The 15,096-nt window shown below is 39.1% G+C and overlaps 1 protein-coding gene across 5 annotated transcripts in view; it reads left to right on the top strand.

Annotated features, from left to right (window-relative positions):
- Tafa4 (TAFA chemokine like family member 4) overlaps positions 1-15,096 on the top strand; it is a 181,671-nt gene that overhangs the window by 44,651 nt on the left and 121,924 nt on the right. For 3 of the 5 annotated variants that reach the window (XM_063260223.1, XM_063260228.1, XM_063260225.1), the window contains exons 2-4: positions 1,991-2,123; positions 4,676-4,766; positions 5,257-5,372. In XM_063260223.1, the coding sequence (XP_063116293.1) occupies positions 4,702-4,766; positions 5,257-5,372 (181 nt within the window). In that variant the 5' untranslated portion in view covers positions 1,991-2,123; positions 4,676-4,701. The remainder of the gene's footprint in view (positions 1-1,990; positions 2,124-4,675; positions 4,767-5,256; positions 5,373-15,096) is intronic. The other 2 variants (XM_063260226.1, XM_063260227.1) reach the window with 1 other exon arrangement.

The following is a 15,096-nucleotide window of genomic DNA, read 5'->3' as shown; positions in this document are numbered from 1 at the left end:
TTTTAATGTTCCAGGTGGCCATTTCCGTGTTATCTTTTGGTGAATGTCTTTTTAGAATGATTGCCCATTTTAATTGGTTGTCTGTTTGCTATAGAGTTTTTGCACTTACTTGTGTAATCTTATTGTCAACCGTTCTCAGATGTGTAATTTGTATTTGTTTCCTTTCTGTTGATTATTTGCTTTGCTGTGTGGAAGCTGTTCAATTTGATGTAATCCTATTCATCTATTTTTCCTTTGTGTGTGCTTTGAGGTCTTGTCCAAAAGCTAATTGCCCAATTTCAGTGTCTCAGCACCCAATTTCTTCTATATTTTCTTCTAGCAGTTTCATATTTTTCATTTTAGTCTTTAATTCATTTTGAGCTGGTTTTTGTAACTGGTGATAGATAGGACTCTCCTTTCATTGTTTTGCATGGGGATATCAGTTTCTCAGGCAGTAGTTTATTTTTTATTTTTCAAAATACTCACTTCTTTATTGACTTTTTTTCTGAATGCAATGACTTTTTTACCCTTAACGAAAATAAACATCTTTTAGAAACAGCTTGATACACAGTCTTCAGTGTGAAGCAATATTACTAATAAGAACACTAGTCATCTTAACATTTATAGTCATCCTATCTATTATGTATGTATATGCATACATGTATATATACATACACTATATAACAAGGCTAGGTAGAATACACATGTTCACTATTGTACAGTAATATGTACAAGAAGTTGTGAGGGCATCCCTGGGCAGGGGGCTGCCTCAGACCTGTTGAAGCATGGACAGAATTGATGAATGGACAGACTGGTAGGACTGGCCTGAGCCGGTGGTGGTCTAGTAGAATTTATTGAAAACATTGTCTTTTCTGTAATCCAAGTTCTTAGCACCTTTGTGAAAAGTTGGTTCGCTGTAGATGCTTGAGTTTATTTCCAGGCTCTCTATTCTGTTCCATTAGCCCTATGTGACCATATTTATGCAAGTACCACATTCTGATTACTACTGCTTTAAGTATGTTTAAATCAAGTAGTGGTATACCTCTTGCTTTTTAAATTGATCCTTTCAATCCACAAACATGGGTATCTATAAATTTTCGTGTCCTCTTTTTTTTTATCAGTGTTTTGTAATTGTCATTGTAGAGATCTTTCACCTCTTTGATTAAATTTGTTTCTAGGTATTTTGTTTGGTATTGTTTTTAATAGATACTATAAATGTGATTGCTTTCTTGACTTTTCTTTCAAGTAACTAAAAAGATCATTTTTATATTACATTTAAAGCTTTGATATTTATTACTGGCTAGCACTTTCTCTGATCTCTACCACTGGGAGGGATGTATGAAACTTAGCAACACTGAAAGTGGTGTAGTTATAGATTCTGTTGTTTTTTTCTTAAAATGTTTTTGGTTTATAATCTTCTGAATCCTTTAAAAATGTTACCACCAGGTATGAAAACTTTTAAGGTCTATGTGGTGAGGAAAAGAAAGTATGAAGTGTCTTTATATTTGGTATAATGAATTCTGTTGCAGTTTTTCTGTTTCTGATTAGCATTTTTTGAAAAGCAACCTTAAAAATTGTCTAGTAGCACCCTTACGTGAATATGCCCACATCTAGGAACTCAGATCTTCTGCTACTCCCTGACCTTTTTTAAATTGAACAACTTCTTGGGAATAGATTATCTCCAATTTTTGTTTTATGCATTTGTCAGTAAATTGGGGAGAGTAACATTGTGTACCTTGAAAAGTTTCACGTCTTACCTCAAAATCTGAATGTCGTTCTTTTTTAAAGAATGTTTACTTTGAAACTCTTATATAATGTATTGACTTGTAAGTGGCTAGTTAGAATTCTGCATTGTCTCCCTCCCAATACTGAGACACTTTACTAATGTGGAACAGTTTGGATATTACTTGCCTAACAGTGCAGGAATCAGGGTAAATACTGTTATTTTGTCACTGGAAATCTGTTTCCTTTCAACATTAAAATGCTAATTCATTCCTTTTTTTTTTAATAGGTCTTACAAATTAAGAAATTTTGGAGCTGCAGAAATGGTTGGTCTTAGCTACAAGTGGGAATTTGAAGTCACTCTGAAATACATCCTGGGATAATTGTATTTGACTGGAACCAAATCTTATGAAATCCCTAAGGTAAAACAATTTTAACGGCACCTAGAGATAATATCTTGATAAATTATTGAATATTTAGCATCACCAAGTATCCACGAATGGATGAACCTTTATAGAAGCCTTTTAAAACTGAGACTATTTGGGAATTTAGGGAAATTCCATTCTTTGAACTCTCACTTTCATCTCTGAAAAGCAATACTTTGGCTTTTTCAGTTGAGGGAAAGAGGAAGAGAGACAGAATTATTGAACAGATTTCCTGCTCCAGTTCCTCCCCCTCGCCTGGCATTTCTCTGGGGAATCAGACCTACACTAAATTATGTACTTGTTCGAGGGACAAAGAACTTTTGCTGTTCTCCCAGGAACTGTTTGATATAAGGAGATGGATGAGGTCATTTTAAATGTCTGTCCATGAGACTTTTGATTTTGGGAGTTTGTTGAGTTGATCCAACAAGGAAAGCAGAAATGATTCTGAAGTTAAGGACCAGAGGAAAATGCATTTAGGAACTAGGGAGACAGATGATGAGAGAGCCAGAGAAGTCCAGCAGATGGTATGGAGGCATCCCTGAGTCAGCAGCTGCAGGACCTCTGCCGTGCTGGGTTGGTGGACAGAGAAAGCAGAGCTGGGCAGGGCCCTGGGAAGGGAACTTCAGGGGAAGCTGGATCAGCAGCAGACTTTCTGCAGGAACTGGAGTGGTGGTGGGGGAAGAAACAGCTTCTCTGTAGATGCTGTGAGGCAGGGAAGGTGGAGAGATGAACCTGGACGCTACCTTTCTTCCCTTCCTGTTCCAGCCTCAAGCCATTTCCTCTACTGGCTGAGCCGGGAGTCTGGGAAATACCATCTGGAAATTCCCTTGGTACAAGAGAAGGGGGAAGCATAGGTCTGAAGCATAGCATAGGTCTGCAGGCAAAATAGGCCCAGATTGGCATGGAGTTTATATTTTTTGAAAAAAATAGTTTTCTTTTTGAAGTATCATTTTCACATCAGAACAGTAGCCCTTCTCATGGCTGTGTTGTCATTCATTTAACCAGTCCCATATTATTAAACATTTGGATCATTTTTAACATATTAGACAATAGTTTATTATTGTAAACAATAACAAAAATTCCCCACACATTTCTGGCTCTTTCTTTGGGATTAAACCCTATAGATGATTTGCTAGATTGAAGGATATGAATATTGTAAATGTTTGACTCACATTGTGAAATTACCTACCAGTTTATAGTTTTACCAAGTGAAATACTTTCCATACTATAGGAGAGATGTCTCATTCTGTTATTACAGCCAATGGACATCATTATTTTACAGATGCATGCTAATTTTATGGGCTGAAAAAGTGTCCCTTAGTGTTATTTATTTTGCATATTTATCAGACATTTAAATTTCTCCTTTTGTTGCACTGTAAATCTCTTAGTCTTCATAAATTCAACTAGGAGATAGGCGTAAAAATAGAAAAATAATTGGACTAGGTAAATTTAAAAGTGGACCTTTTTATTGTTTGCATATCTTTTTAATATAATTACATTCATCTTGAGGAGTTTGTTCATATAGATATTGACTCTTGATAATTTTTATTCCCTCCTTTCCTTCTGCCTGCTTCATTCTGCCTTTCCTCAAGTTCTGTAAAGATGGAGCATATCCAATAGTGGTATTTCAAGTCATCTAGGAAAAGACAGGTTGTTCCAGAGGGTGGCAGCGGGGTTAGGTGCTGCTGGCTGATTGGGAAGAGTTCACATTTGAGAGCTTACACATCACATTTTAATGAACATAATGGGGAATTTTTATGTCAGAGGATGGATCACGGAGGATGTTTTAGATATGACTCCCACAATCCCACAAAGTCAGTTACACACGTGCCGTGGAATCTTCTGTGCAGATGGACAGTAGTGGACACGGATGCTTTTCCAAGGTCCTTTTTAGGAGTGAACCATTCCCTCCGTGGTTGGAGCACTGCCAGAAGATAGCTGGTGGTTTCCCACTCTCAGAATTGCCCTGCACTGAAAGATCCACCTTACCCAAATGACTCCTGTTCTTTAGGAGTAACTCATATCTAACAACCGGTTAATGTTTTATATAAGGGGCTTGTGCATCTGCAAATTTTAAATCTTTAGGCAAATTTTAATGTTTTAGGCTGCTTGTTGAATGCCCACCCATGAATACTAAGGGAAGATTGTACATAAAATGAGGGTTCCTCGGACCCATTATGGTGATAATTGGCACTGTGAAGTGTGTGCCAAGCAGAACCCAGTACTACAATTCAGATGCCAAGTTCCCCCGCTTTGTTGCTTTAACTTTTGCTTCAAAAGTTTATTAAGAAACATGCCAAGTGCGGTGGCACAGATTTGTAATTTCAGTACCTGAGAGGCTAAAGCAGGAGGATAATCGTGAGTTTGAGGACAACCTGGGCTATATAAGCAAATTCAAGGCCATCCTCAATTACATATTGAGACTTTGTGTCAAAAAAAGTTTGTTAAGAAACAGTCAAGAGAAAATTAATCAAGCTATATGTAATTCTTTTATGTTAAAAGGAACAGAACAATAGGACTAAGAGTAATGCATTGTTGATATTTTCCAGGTATTACTGTTGTTTTGGAATAGACCATGCAACCACAGTGTGAACTGAATTGTCTTAGAATAACTATTTTGACACTGTCCTTCCATGTGAGGTTAATTTATTTTCTTGTTCTGTCTTCCCCCCTTCCCCGACTTTGAGAGTGTTTCAGTGAACTATGATTTTCATCTTCTAAAACTATACAGCCAGTGCAACCAGAAAGCTCTTGTGCTAAAGTCTGCTGGATTCTTTCAGAAGTAGAAACTGTACATTTTGTTTGAATCCAGCTCTAAGTGTGTATCTTTTGAGTTTTCTGATAGGAAATAGAATTTAATACCCATGTTCTAGCAGGGAAACTTGAGCCATGCCTTGGAGATTCATAAATAAACTTCACTGAGGAGCTGCTGGCTTGGAAACCCTAATTACAGAAAGTGGCTATTGAAAATAGAGTTAACGCTCAATTCCAATTCAAGCTTGATGGGTCTTTGATTTTCTTGGGGGAATGGAAGTCAAGGGCCAAGGATCTCCCATGCCCTCTCCTGCTCCTAGCTAGGAAGCCTGGCCTTGCTGGATCCTCACTGACTCCAGTCATGTTTTCCTTCTAGAATGAGAGTCTGTGCCAGGTCAGTGCTGCTGTCACACTGGGTCTTCCTGGCCTATGTGTTAATGGTGTGCTGTAAGCTGATGTCTGCCTCAAGCCAGCACCTCCGGGGACATGCAGGTAAGCCCTTTAAGCTCATTACGCTCTGCTGAGATCAATTAATAAAGCCCTTTCAAACGTCAGAGTCCACATTTTTGACACAGGCAATTGACAAGAGCCCTCTGTGGTAAGAAAATAACCAGAGGAAGCAGACGGCATCACAGAGAAATGAGCTGGATTTAATAGTTTGGTGCTCAAATGATGCTGCTTCTGCCATGTTGTCAAGATGTCTTCAGGGTTTTTAGACTTTCTTTTTCCTGGGTACACTTCAGTTTTTACAGAAAACCAACAGTACATTGCGTGTGCGTGCATGTACTGCAAACATTGTCCTGCAAGCACTGGAGAAGGGGGAACATGTGGTAGGCTGATAAACTTCACTTCCCACAAGGCTAGAGTGAAACAGACTTTCAGATAATTTAAGACCCTTCTGCAATATATGGAGAAAAGATGCTGAATGATAAATAAAAAACAAAGGCAAAATGTAACATAAAAAGGGAAAGAGAAAGCAGTGGAAGCTTTTGCAGGGGCTCTAAAATGAAAATTTTAGAAGTGGTCATTTTAATAATTTCTAGTGAAGCTCATATACATGTATTACTTTTTTCTTTAACCCAGGGCTTTGGTACTGAGATGATGATGATGATGATGATGATGATGATGATGATGATGATGTGTGTGTGTGTGTGTGTGTGTGTAAGACAGACAGACAGACAGAACAAATGGGAATATCTTGTGCTTCTCCTCTCCTTTGTGACATCTGTATTAAAAGTGACCCAGATTTGGAAATCTCAGAGAATTGTTTCCCTGAATAATTTCCATTTGTCAGTGGACTTGGCATTACTGATTCTGCATTGGTAACTTGGGTGTGGCGGTGCCAGAAGTGCTTTAGCTTTGCTAAATCACGAATGTATCAGAACGTAAATCCTCTCTCCAAAGACCTTTGTGTGTGGAAACATTCATACAGTAGCTCTACTTCTACACATATAAAAGTCATACTCTCTACTCCCATACTGTGGTATGTTAAGGTACTATAATTTTAGGTTCAAGGTAATTTCTTAAATCTCTCACAATTCAATTTTCTCTCCTCAAGCAACAGAAGAAGGTATAAAAAATAATGATTGAAGTTGCAGCAAATCAGTATAAAATCAGTGGCATTCAGCAGCTGTGACTGCGTGGTGTGCCTTTTGATGAGTTTATTCAGCAGGACAGGGTGTTTGAAGTCATTAGTCTTATCTGATTAATACACATTTCTCTTCTTGAATGGAGGTTAAGAGTCGGGGGAGTCAGCACGCTGGTCCTTTCAGTGGGGCCTCTTATCAGCAGCAGATTGACAGGCTTTCTGGAACTATGGTGGGGGGGGGTTGTGTTGCAGAGTGATTAAAACTTGAAGGAAATAAAGGACATGACTGAACTTCCCCTTTTCGTCTGTGTGGCAATCACAGTTTCATATGTAACTCTGAACTGGGGAAAGGTAGAACTCTGTGGCAAAATCTAAATTAAGATGGAATCATGTACCCAAGAAAGGCTGATAGTGTCTTCCATATCAGCAGAAGTTGAACATATGTCAGGCATGGTGAGGGGGTCTGAGTGAAAGACCTGTGGTACTGCCAACGGAGTGACAGTTTGTCTTAGATTGTCATGTGACTTCCTTTGGATTGAGTACACATGGCCTGAAGTTCTGGTTTCTCTTTGGGCTGTTGCAGATTCCTCTTCTTTCACCTGTAGAATTTAAGTACCTGTTGCTCCACATCTTACCAATCATTAAGGGAGTCAGGTCCGAGCTGGTTCCTGGGGGCTCTGTTCTTTAACTGAAGATGTGTGCTGCCAGGAGGACCATTTTTAAAAGCATTCTTTGCCCAGTTTGAGGATTTCAATGGTTGGCCTCCCTGGCTTTCTGCAGCACAGCACACCTGCCAGAGTGAGAGCTCCTGAGTTATCCTAATTTGTGCCTCTGATGCTTAGGATGGAAAGGGTGCTAAAGAAATATTAATAGGATGATTACTTTTGTGTATTTGTGTCTTAGCTATTTTCCTCATTCCTAGGACAAACTACTGGGCATCTGTAAGGTAAAGGAGCAAAGGTTTATTTCAGCTCACAGTTTGTAGAGTTTTCAGTCCATAGTTAGCTGGCTCTGAGATAGAGTGACATAGCAGAGGGGCATGGCAGAGGAGAAACAGTTCATGGTGTAGCAGGCAGAGGGCAGAAAACAGCAAGCAGCAAGCAGCCTTTCTTTCCCTGTTGTCCCATCCAGGCTACAAGCCTTTGGGATGGTTCCACTTGCACCTAGGGTGGGGCTTCTGTCTTCAGTAAATCCACTCAGGCATACCCAGAACTATGCTAATTCCAAGCAGTGGAGTAATTTTGTGCCACACACTCTTATCCCAGTATCATACACCCTAAACACAACCAGCTCAGGAAACCCCCACTTATTAGTACATGGGGCTTTGGTGGACATTTAAATACAAGCCATAACAATTTGTTACCATCTTAAAAGCTAAATAGTTTCCTTCTGGTGATAAAAATTATAAATAATATAAGCATTTTTGAAAGTTATATCCTTTTAACTTTTGCTTGGCTGTCTTCCTAAGAAAAAACAATGCACACCAGTATGTATTTGTACACATATATGTTACTGTGCACCATTTCATAACTACCCTCTGGACCTTCATTCCCATTGAATGACAGAGTTTATAGGTCATTGGTTACAGATCTCTATTACTCTACACTACATGGCAATCTGTTGGATGATTGTACCATAAATTATGTAGTCATTCTAATTTTGGTTTATTATCCGACTTGTACAATTTGTAAGTTACCCACATTGACTCCAACAGAAGAAATTTTCATTTGTTGCTCATGCAAATGGTTTCCCTCTGCTATAGTCTTCTTGTAATTCATGGTGGACAGAAGCTTTGTTTTTTTTCAACATTTTGTTTTCAAGGATGATGTGGTGCTACCTTGATTCCAATCAGCTGGAGGTGAGGGCAACAACTATGCAAGGTTGGGGGTGTTCACTTGGAAGGTGATAATGAGACAGAGTTAGGTGTGGATGTTCTGCCCCGCCATTGGCTAGGGCTTCATCATGATTACAATGAACTGCAGGGGACGCTGGGAAACACACTCTAGCTGTGGGCCCAGGGAGAAGAAAATTTTCTAGGCATCCTGTTGTCTCTGACAACATACATTTCATATTTTGAGAATGCAAACGTCGTCTAGAAATTTTGGAGTTATTTATGTTTCTACCAACAGTAATAGGAACAACAATGCCTGTTTTTTTTTTTTAAATTTTATTTAAGGAGAAAAAGAAAAAAAACAGAAAAAGGGTACAAGTTATATAGAATTTCAGAAAAAATAAACAGTAGGAAATCACTAGTTCATAGATTACATATTGTCATCTTAGAAAGTTGTTCAAGTTACAAAATTAAAGCATATAAAGTGGACATTCAAACAGTGAGACTCCAAACAGTTCTGTTCAATGATCCAACAAAACTCAGTAATATGGTTATCTATCTTATACACTTAAATATACATGCAATTATATCCTTTAGAGCACTTTCTTTTCCTCTCTTTTGTACAATGACAATTACACATTTTGGGTTTTATTGCTCCCACAGTTCTTATCACTTTTTTTGAAGAGAGTAAAACCAAATGTGACATGACCAAACAGAGTCAGTCAAATCAAAAGGATTGACATAATACATAATGTAAAAACAAAATACAAGGTGATCAACAATGGTTACCCTAATGCCTCTTGCTATCTTAAAAAGAATTGCCTATGTCATCAATTATAATAAAATTTGAACAAAACAGTAAAGAACAAAACCAATAAAACCAAAGCATTGGAGACATTATAGGACTTCAAAAGAAGATAATAGTCAACCAGAATGGGCATCATAATGAATCTTATTGTCTTCACAGTTGTTGCCTATACTTTCGAACTTGGTACTATCAAGCAAAACAGAATAGAGGAAAATCAGTCAAAACAAGATGGTGAGAGCAATACAGGGTCTCAAATCAAGTTAATAGGAAATCAAAGTGGGTTACTATACTATATCCTGCTATTTTTATTTATTTTTCCCTTAATTAAAAAGATAAAAATAAAAAAGTAAATAATAAAAAAAGGAGATTGAGATAAAAGAGGGCATAACAACAAAACAGCACAGGTCAAACATAACCATTTAAGCAAAATAGTGTTTCACCACAAGATATCCCGACATAAAAGTAGTTACCATAGTGTCTCTTTCCTTGAAATCTTTGAGTATAACTTCGTGTACTGTAACATCAAACATATCAAGACAAGGTAAAACCATTCAAGAGAATGACAGTATTCCAGGGTATTAACAGAAAATAAACAATGGTTTCTGTATAATCTCCTTGTCTATAAAAGTTTTTGTTTATATTATCACATATAATAAAATCCAATAAGATACAACATGTTAACACTGATGGAGACAGAAGAGCAAAAGTTTGATGGGACTTCTAAACAAGATGATATTAAATCAGCACTAGCTATTATGTTGTTTTGTTTTCTCCAAAATAGTTGTTCCTACCATCCAACCTTCTCTGCCTCATTTCTGTTGAGCTCTTTTTCCGTCATTAGTTGTCAGTTTGTCTTCTTCATTTTGCTTTCTGCTCCATTCATTGTGGCCTCTCTGCCACTGTTTCTGGAATCTTGGTATTTTTCTTTTTAAGGATATCCTGCAGTATTCTCTGTAGAGGTGAATTGGTGGTTGCAAATTCCCCTAGTTCCTCTTTATCCTGGAAGCACCTTGTTTTTCCATCAATTTCTAGGTACAGTTGTGCAGAATATATCAATCTTGGTTGAAAAGGTTATTATATTTCAAAGCTTGAATTATTTCCCCCCATGCATGCTCTTTGTGATTTGATGGTTTGTGCTGAGAAGTGTGCTGTAATTCTGATGGGTGTTCCCTTGTAAGTGATCTGTTTCTTGTCTCTGACAGCTTTTAATATTCTGTTCTTATATTGTATTTCTAGAATTTTGATTATTATATGCCTGGGTGTAGCTCTGTTTGGGTTTGTAGGTGGCTGGGGTCCTGTATGCCTCACACATCTGAGTATCTTTACCTTTTGCTAAATTAGGGAAATTCTCTTGGATTATTTCTGTGAATAGCTTTTGTAGTCCATTTGTTTGTGTCCCTACTTCTTTTATGTTCGTAATTCTTAAGTTATAGATTCTCTTATCATCTTCTAGCCTTTGTATTATTTGCTGTTTGTTTTCTTGTTATTTTTAAGAAGTTTTTCATTTCATGCTCCCACATTACAAATCTGTCCTCCAGTTCAGATAATCTATCCTTAGTTTCTTTCAAGCTGTTATGCCAGCTTTCGATGGAGTTTTTAGTTTCCTGGTAATCTCTTTGAACCTGCTTCATGTATTGTGTGTTTTCTCTGTTTTCTCCATTGAACAATTCTCCCCTTTTTTTCTGTTCTTCCATTCCACCATCTGTTTTTTCTTGGGCAGTGCTTAGCATTTCTCTAACTATTCTACTTATATCTTGCTTTATTTCATTAAATACTTCACTTTTGAACTCGTCTATGAGGCTCCAGAGATATTGCTTTATGTCTCTTGGTGCCGTGTCTGATATTGCATGTTTTCTGTCCTCATTCTCCTTTGCATTTACCTTTCCTGGATCAGTGTTCTCAGGATTGGGGACTGAGGACCCTTTCTTGTTGTTCCTTCTTCCCATACTTTTTGTTCCTTCCATACAAGCATATATAGGAGGCCCAGTTTTTTTCTTTGTTGGTTACAGATTGTTTGAATCCATCGGCTAAGTGTTCCTGCCCACTGCAGTGTACTAGGGAGACACAGGCCTGGGTAGCCTGTGCTGGGCCCACCTCTCCAGGTCAGTCAACCTACTGAAGGCTTCACTGCTAGAGTGCACTGCAAGGCGCAGGGACCTGGTTTGGGCTAGCCTATTGGATTTTAGTCTGTTGTGTCACCCAGGCCAAGTGCTCCACACCAATCTTGCTTGAGAGGGGAATATATGACTAAAGTCCCTGCAGCATCCTGTTCCGGCTAGTCTGCCCTGTCCCAGAATGTCCTGTGTTGGAGCCTCCTTATCTATGGAGGGGTCCCTGTTCCTCTCACTCACTGCAGGTCATTGCACCACAGTCCTGCTTTTAACTCCGTTCCCCGATTCCTGCTCTCAGAGCTTTTGAGTCTCTGTCCCTGCCATGCTGATTAAGATGCAGCAGTGGCGGCAGGGAATTCAAATCGCATAGGTTCCAGCTTTGGCACTGAGATTTTATCTGTTCCAGTTATAACACCTGTATTGCATTTCCAGTTGGTTTTTCTCAGCTTAGTTTGTTCCTGGGTCAGCAGGGTATATCTCCCCCTGCTTAGGACTCCTCACATCATACCATTCCTGGATTCTATGTTGGCTGTTTCAGAGAGCCTCAGTAGCTGCTGTTATCTATCTGCCATGTTCTCCCAGAACTCTAATGCCTGTTTTTTCATACCCTCTTCAACTTTGAGTCCTGTCAAGTTTTAATGTTTTGCTAATACATCTATACAAACTGCTGTCGGGTGGCTGTGACTTATATCTCTTTTTGACTAAAGACTTAATATATTGATAGATAATTTGCACTTGTTTTTCTTTGGACTATTTTTCTCATCCATTTTATTTTGGTCTTATTCATTATTAACTTGCTGATTTGTGAAAGATTTTGTGAATTGGAAGTACTGGAGGATTTGGATCATCCTTGCTCTGTGCCTTCCTCTTTTTTGCCCTGCCTGAGCTATCCCATTCTATGCTATAAAGTTTCTCTAGTGACCACCAGGAGAAGACAGTACAAGATTCTTGCAGTGGCCGCATTGTATTTGCCCCCCAGTTTAGCACTCACCTAATGGAGAGAGAACTAAGGGATCAGAATGAGGGTGTGCAGGGCTGAGAAACTGCTCCTTAGGGTGAATTGCAGGCAGCCTGATGGCAGGAGTGCGTTGTTGACAGTGTCCCACAGAAGCTTGAGTATGAGCATCCAGGAAGGTCCTGGACACAGGGCTTTGTGCTAATGCCTGCTGAGCAGAGGAACTGTGGCCCCGGAAGACTCTGGTGAGAAGCTTGCTGAGTGCTTCTAAGTGCTCAGCTTAGCAGAGTGAGTTGTTGATCATTATGTATAAACACAGAGGTGTTTTATGACCTTACCCCACCCAGTTGACCAAGATAGAGACAGAGAGGAAGAAGGTGGGAGCCTAGCACCAATTTGGGAGATGAGAGGTGTTAGTTGTGGATTGAAAATTCAATTTTAGTTCAAACATTAAAAACAAAACAAATGCCACTTAATTTTCACATGATGGCTGGTGGAAATCCTTTGTTTTAGACTTTTGTTTAGAATTCTGTTTGTCAAAATAGTGGAGCATGAGACCCAGTATAGGTCTTCTGTAGTCTCAAGCCATGAAGTAGTAAAGAAATCACATTGGCATATCCTTCTCTTAAAAGGATTGATTTTGTACTTTCTTTTTACCTTGTTAGTGACACTATTCTCCACAAGAGGGCAGCAAACACAGCACAATGGGAAGATGGCTGGTTGGAAGGCAGTGTCAGAAACTGTGGGAATGCCGCAGAATTAATGGAGTGGGGATGTTTCTGAAAGTTTCATCCTGGGTAGACATGAAGGTGGGAGCTAAAGCACTCTCTATTCCCAAGATTTATCCCGGGACTATTTGGACAATTTAACAATTAGGTTTTCCCCTTTGTAGCTCCCTATACTACTCTTTTGGTAGAACTGAGGATTGTCAGGAGCTTGGATGCTACTGAATTACAGGATCATTTTTATACGTTGTGCTATTTCTCCAGAGAGCATTCAGCTGACCTGAGCTGGGCTAGTTCACCAGATGCTGCGGTGCTTGGTGACTTTTAAACCTTATTGTTGTCAGTCACAGAAGCCCCAAAATTTGGCGCATACATAGCAGTGAGGGAACAGAGGAAATTCAGTGCTGGGGGCCCAGAAACAAGCATAAGTCTGGCCTGCCACAGCCTGCCTGTGTGACCTTTACTGGCCACTTAACCTCTTTGAACCTGTGTCATCATCTGTAAAAGTGAAACGCAAATGTATGCCTAATTTAGGTGGACTTACTGGGCTGGCTCAAGAAAGCATAGATGGAGGGACAAACCCAGTGTACATACTTAGTAAATGGAAGCTGCTTTTAAATTTAGAGGCATCCTGGAGGGAAGGAGTCAGACATGTGACACATGAAAGTAGTGGCTGAGTGGGTATCTTTACGGGTATCTTTAGGGAGGTATGCTCAGTACTTTTGGGATTTGAAAGTGTATGATGTAAAAATAAAAAGGCCTGTTTATCACTGTTCAAAAAGCTAAGTAAAAGAGAGTCACTTTTGAACACTTACGAACACTAAGCTTTTGACTCAGACATAAAGAAGACATTCGCTGGGGTGGTGAAAGCCCTTGCTTGCTGTAGAGGGGGTACCCCACTGACTAGGAACTGCTCGAGTGTCAGGAATTGTGGGAGTTGGAGAATTTACTCTGTTTGGGAGCTCGCGGGTGATGGGGGTCAGCAGAGGGTGTGAGATGTGTGGTCAGAGCTAAGGGTTTTGTTATGGCAAACCAGCAGCATGAGGTTTGTGTCTGGCCTCCTTTTGTACTGGGATGAGTTTTGAATCCGCTTTGGGACTCAGTCTCCTCTTCTGTAATATGAGGATGATAACGAAGAATAAAATTACTTCCTATGAATAGTAATCCTATCTGAAAAGTGCTGAGAATGGGGTCTACTTAGTAAAGGCCCAAAATTGCAAATCACTTTTATGACACCTGCCTTCTCCTTTTGAATATGTTCTATTTCACTCAAGTTCTGTACTATTTGAATTTATGGAAATTTAGTTTTTTCATTGTTTTCTTTGTTATATATAACACATGATATTCCTGCTGTGACTGTGTGTTTTTGTGCTTTGTGTTGTTTTTAATTTAGGAGAAATTCTTTGAAGGTTGTTGTCTTCATATTTGGGCTTGTTCTGTTCTCTGCCACCTGATTTTCTTAAGTAATCTCTATTTTGTCAAAGATAACAATTGAATTGGGAATGTAACTTCTGAAGGATGTGTTTTGAATGAGGCCTACATGTAATGCATTAATTTTGGAAATGATAAGCTTGCACGTGTGAACTGCTGCTTTTACTTTGCAGGCTAAAACAAAATAGTCTAAAAATATGGCTTTCCTGCATTGTCTAAGTGTTGACACTAGGGGGCAGGCAAGGCTTAGAATCGCGAAATATATCTAATTTTGAATGTTTTGTTGCCACATTTAAAAGTAAAAAGAAACAGGTGGGATTAATCCTACTAATGTATTTTATTTAACCCAGTATATTTAAATTATTATCATTTAGACATATGGTTCTAGATGCATTTCAAGTACTCAGTAGCCAGAAGTGCCTTGAGCCTGCTGGAGTAAGTCACTGAAGCTAACGAATGGGATCTCAATGTTATTTTCAGATGAGAATTACCAGTTGCTTGTCTTTTCATGGGTCAGCTACAGAAGACATTTTTTCCCTTTTCCCCTTGATTTCTTTTATGTTTTGTCTTCTTCTGGGTCGTCCCCCCACCCATGGCCCCTAAATTTAGAAATGGGGCAGGTATGTGGGATTTGTCACATCAAGTCATGAAGAGAGGGAAGGTGATTCTATTTTATTTTTTTTTTTTTTTGCACTATACCGGGGATCAAACTCTCGACCTCATGCTTGTCAGGCAGGTGCTTACGCCACTGAGCTAAATCCCCGGCC

Source organism: Cavia porcellus, unplaced genomic scaffold (genome assembly GCF_034190915.1).
Source record: "Cavia porcellus strain 051 isolate PalLab524CR breed Dunkin Hartley unplaced genomic scaffold, mCavPor4.1 scaffold_13, whole genome shotgun sequence".
Taxonomy (NCBI): Eukaryota; Metazoa; Chordata; class Mammalia; order Rodentia; family Caviidae; genus Cavia; species Cavia porcellus.
This window is presented reverse-complemented; position numbering and strand designations above follow the sequence as displayed.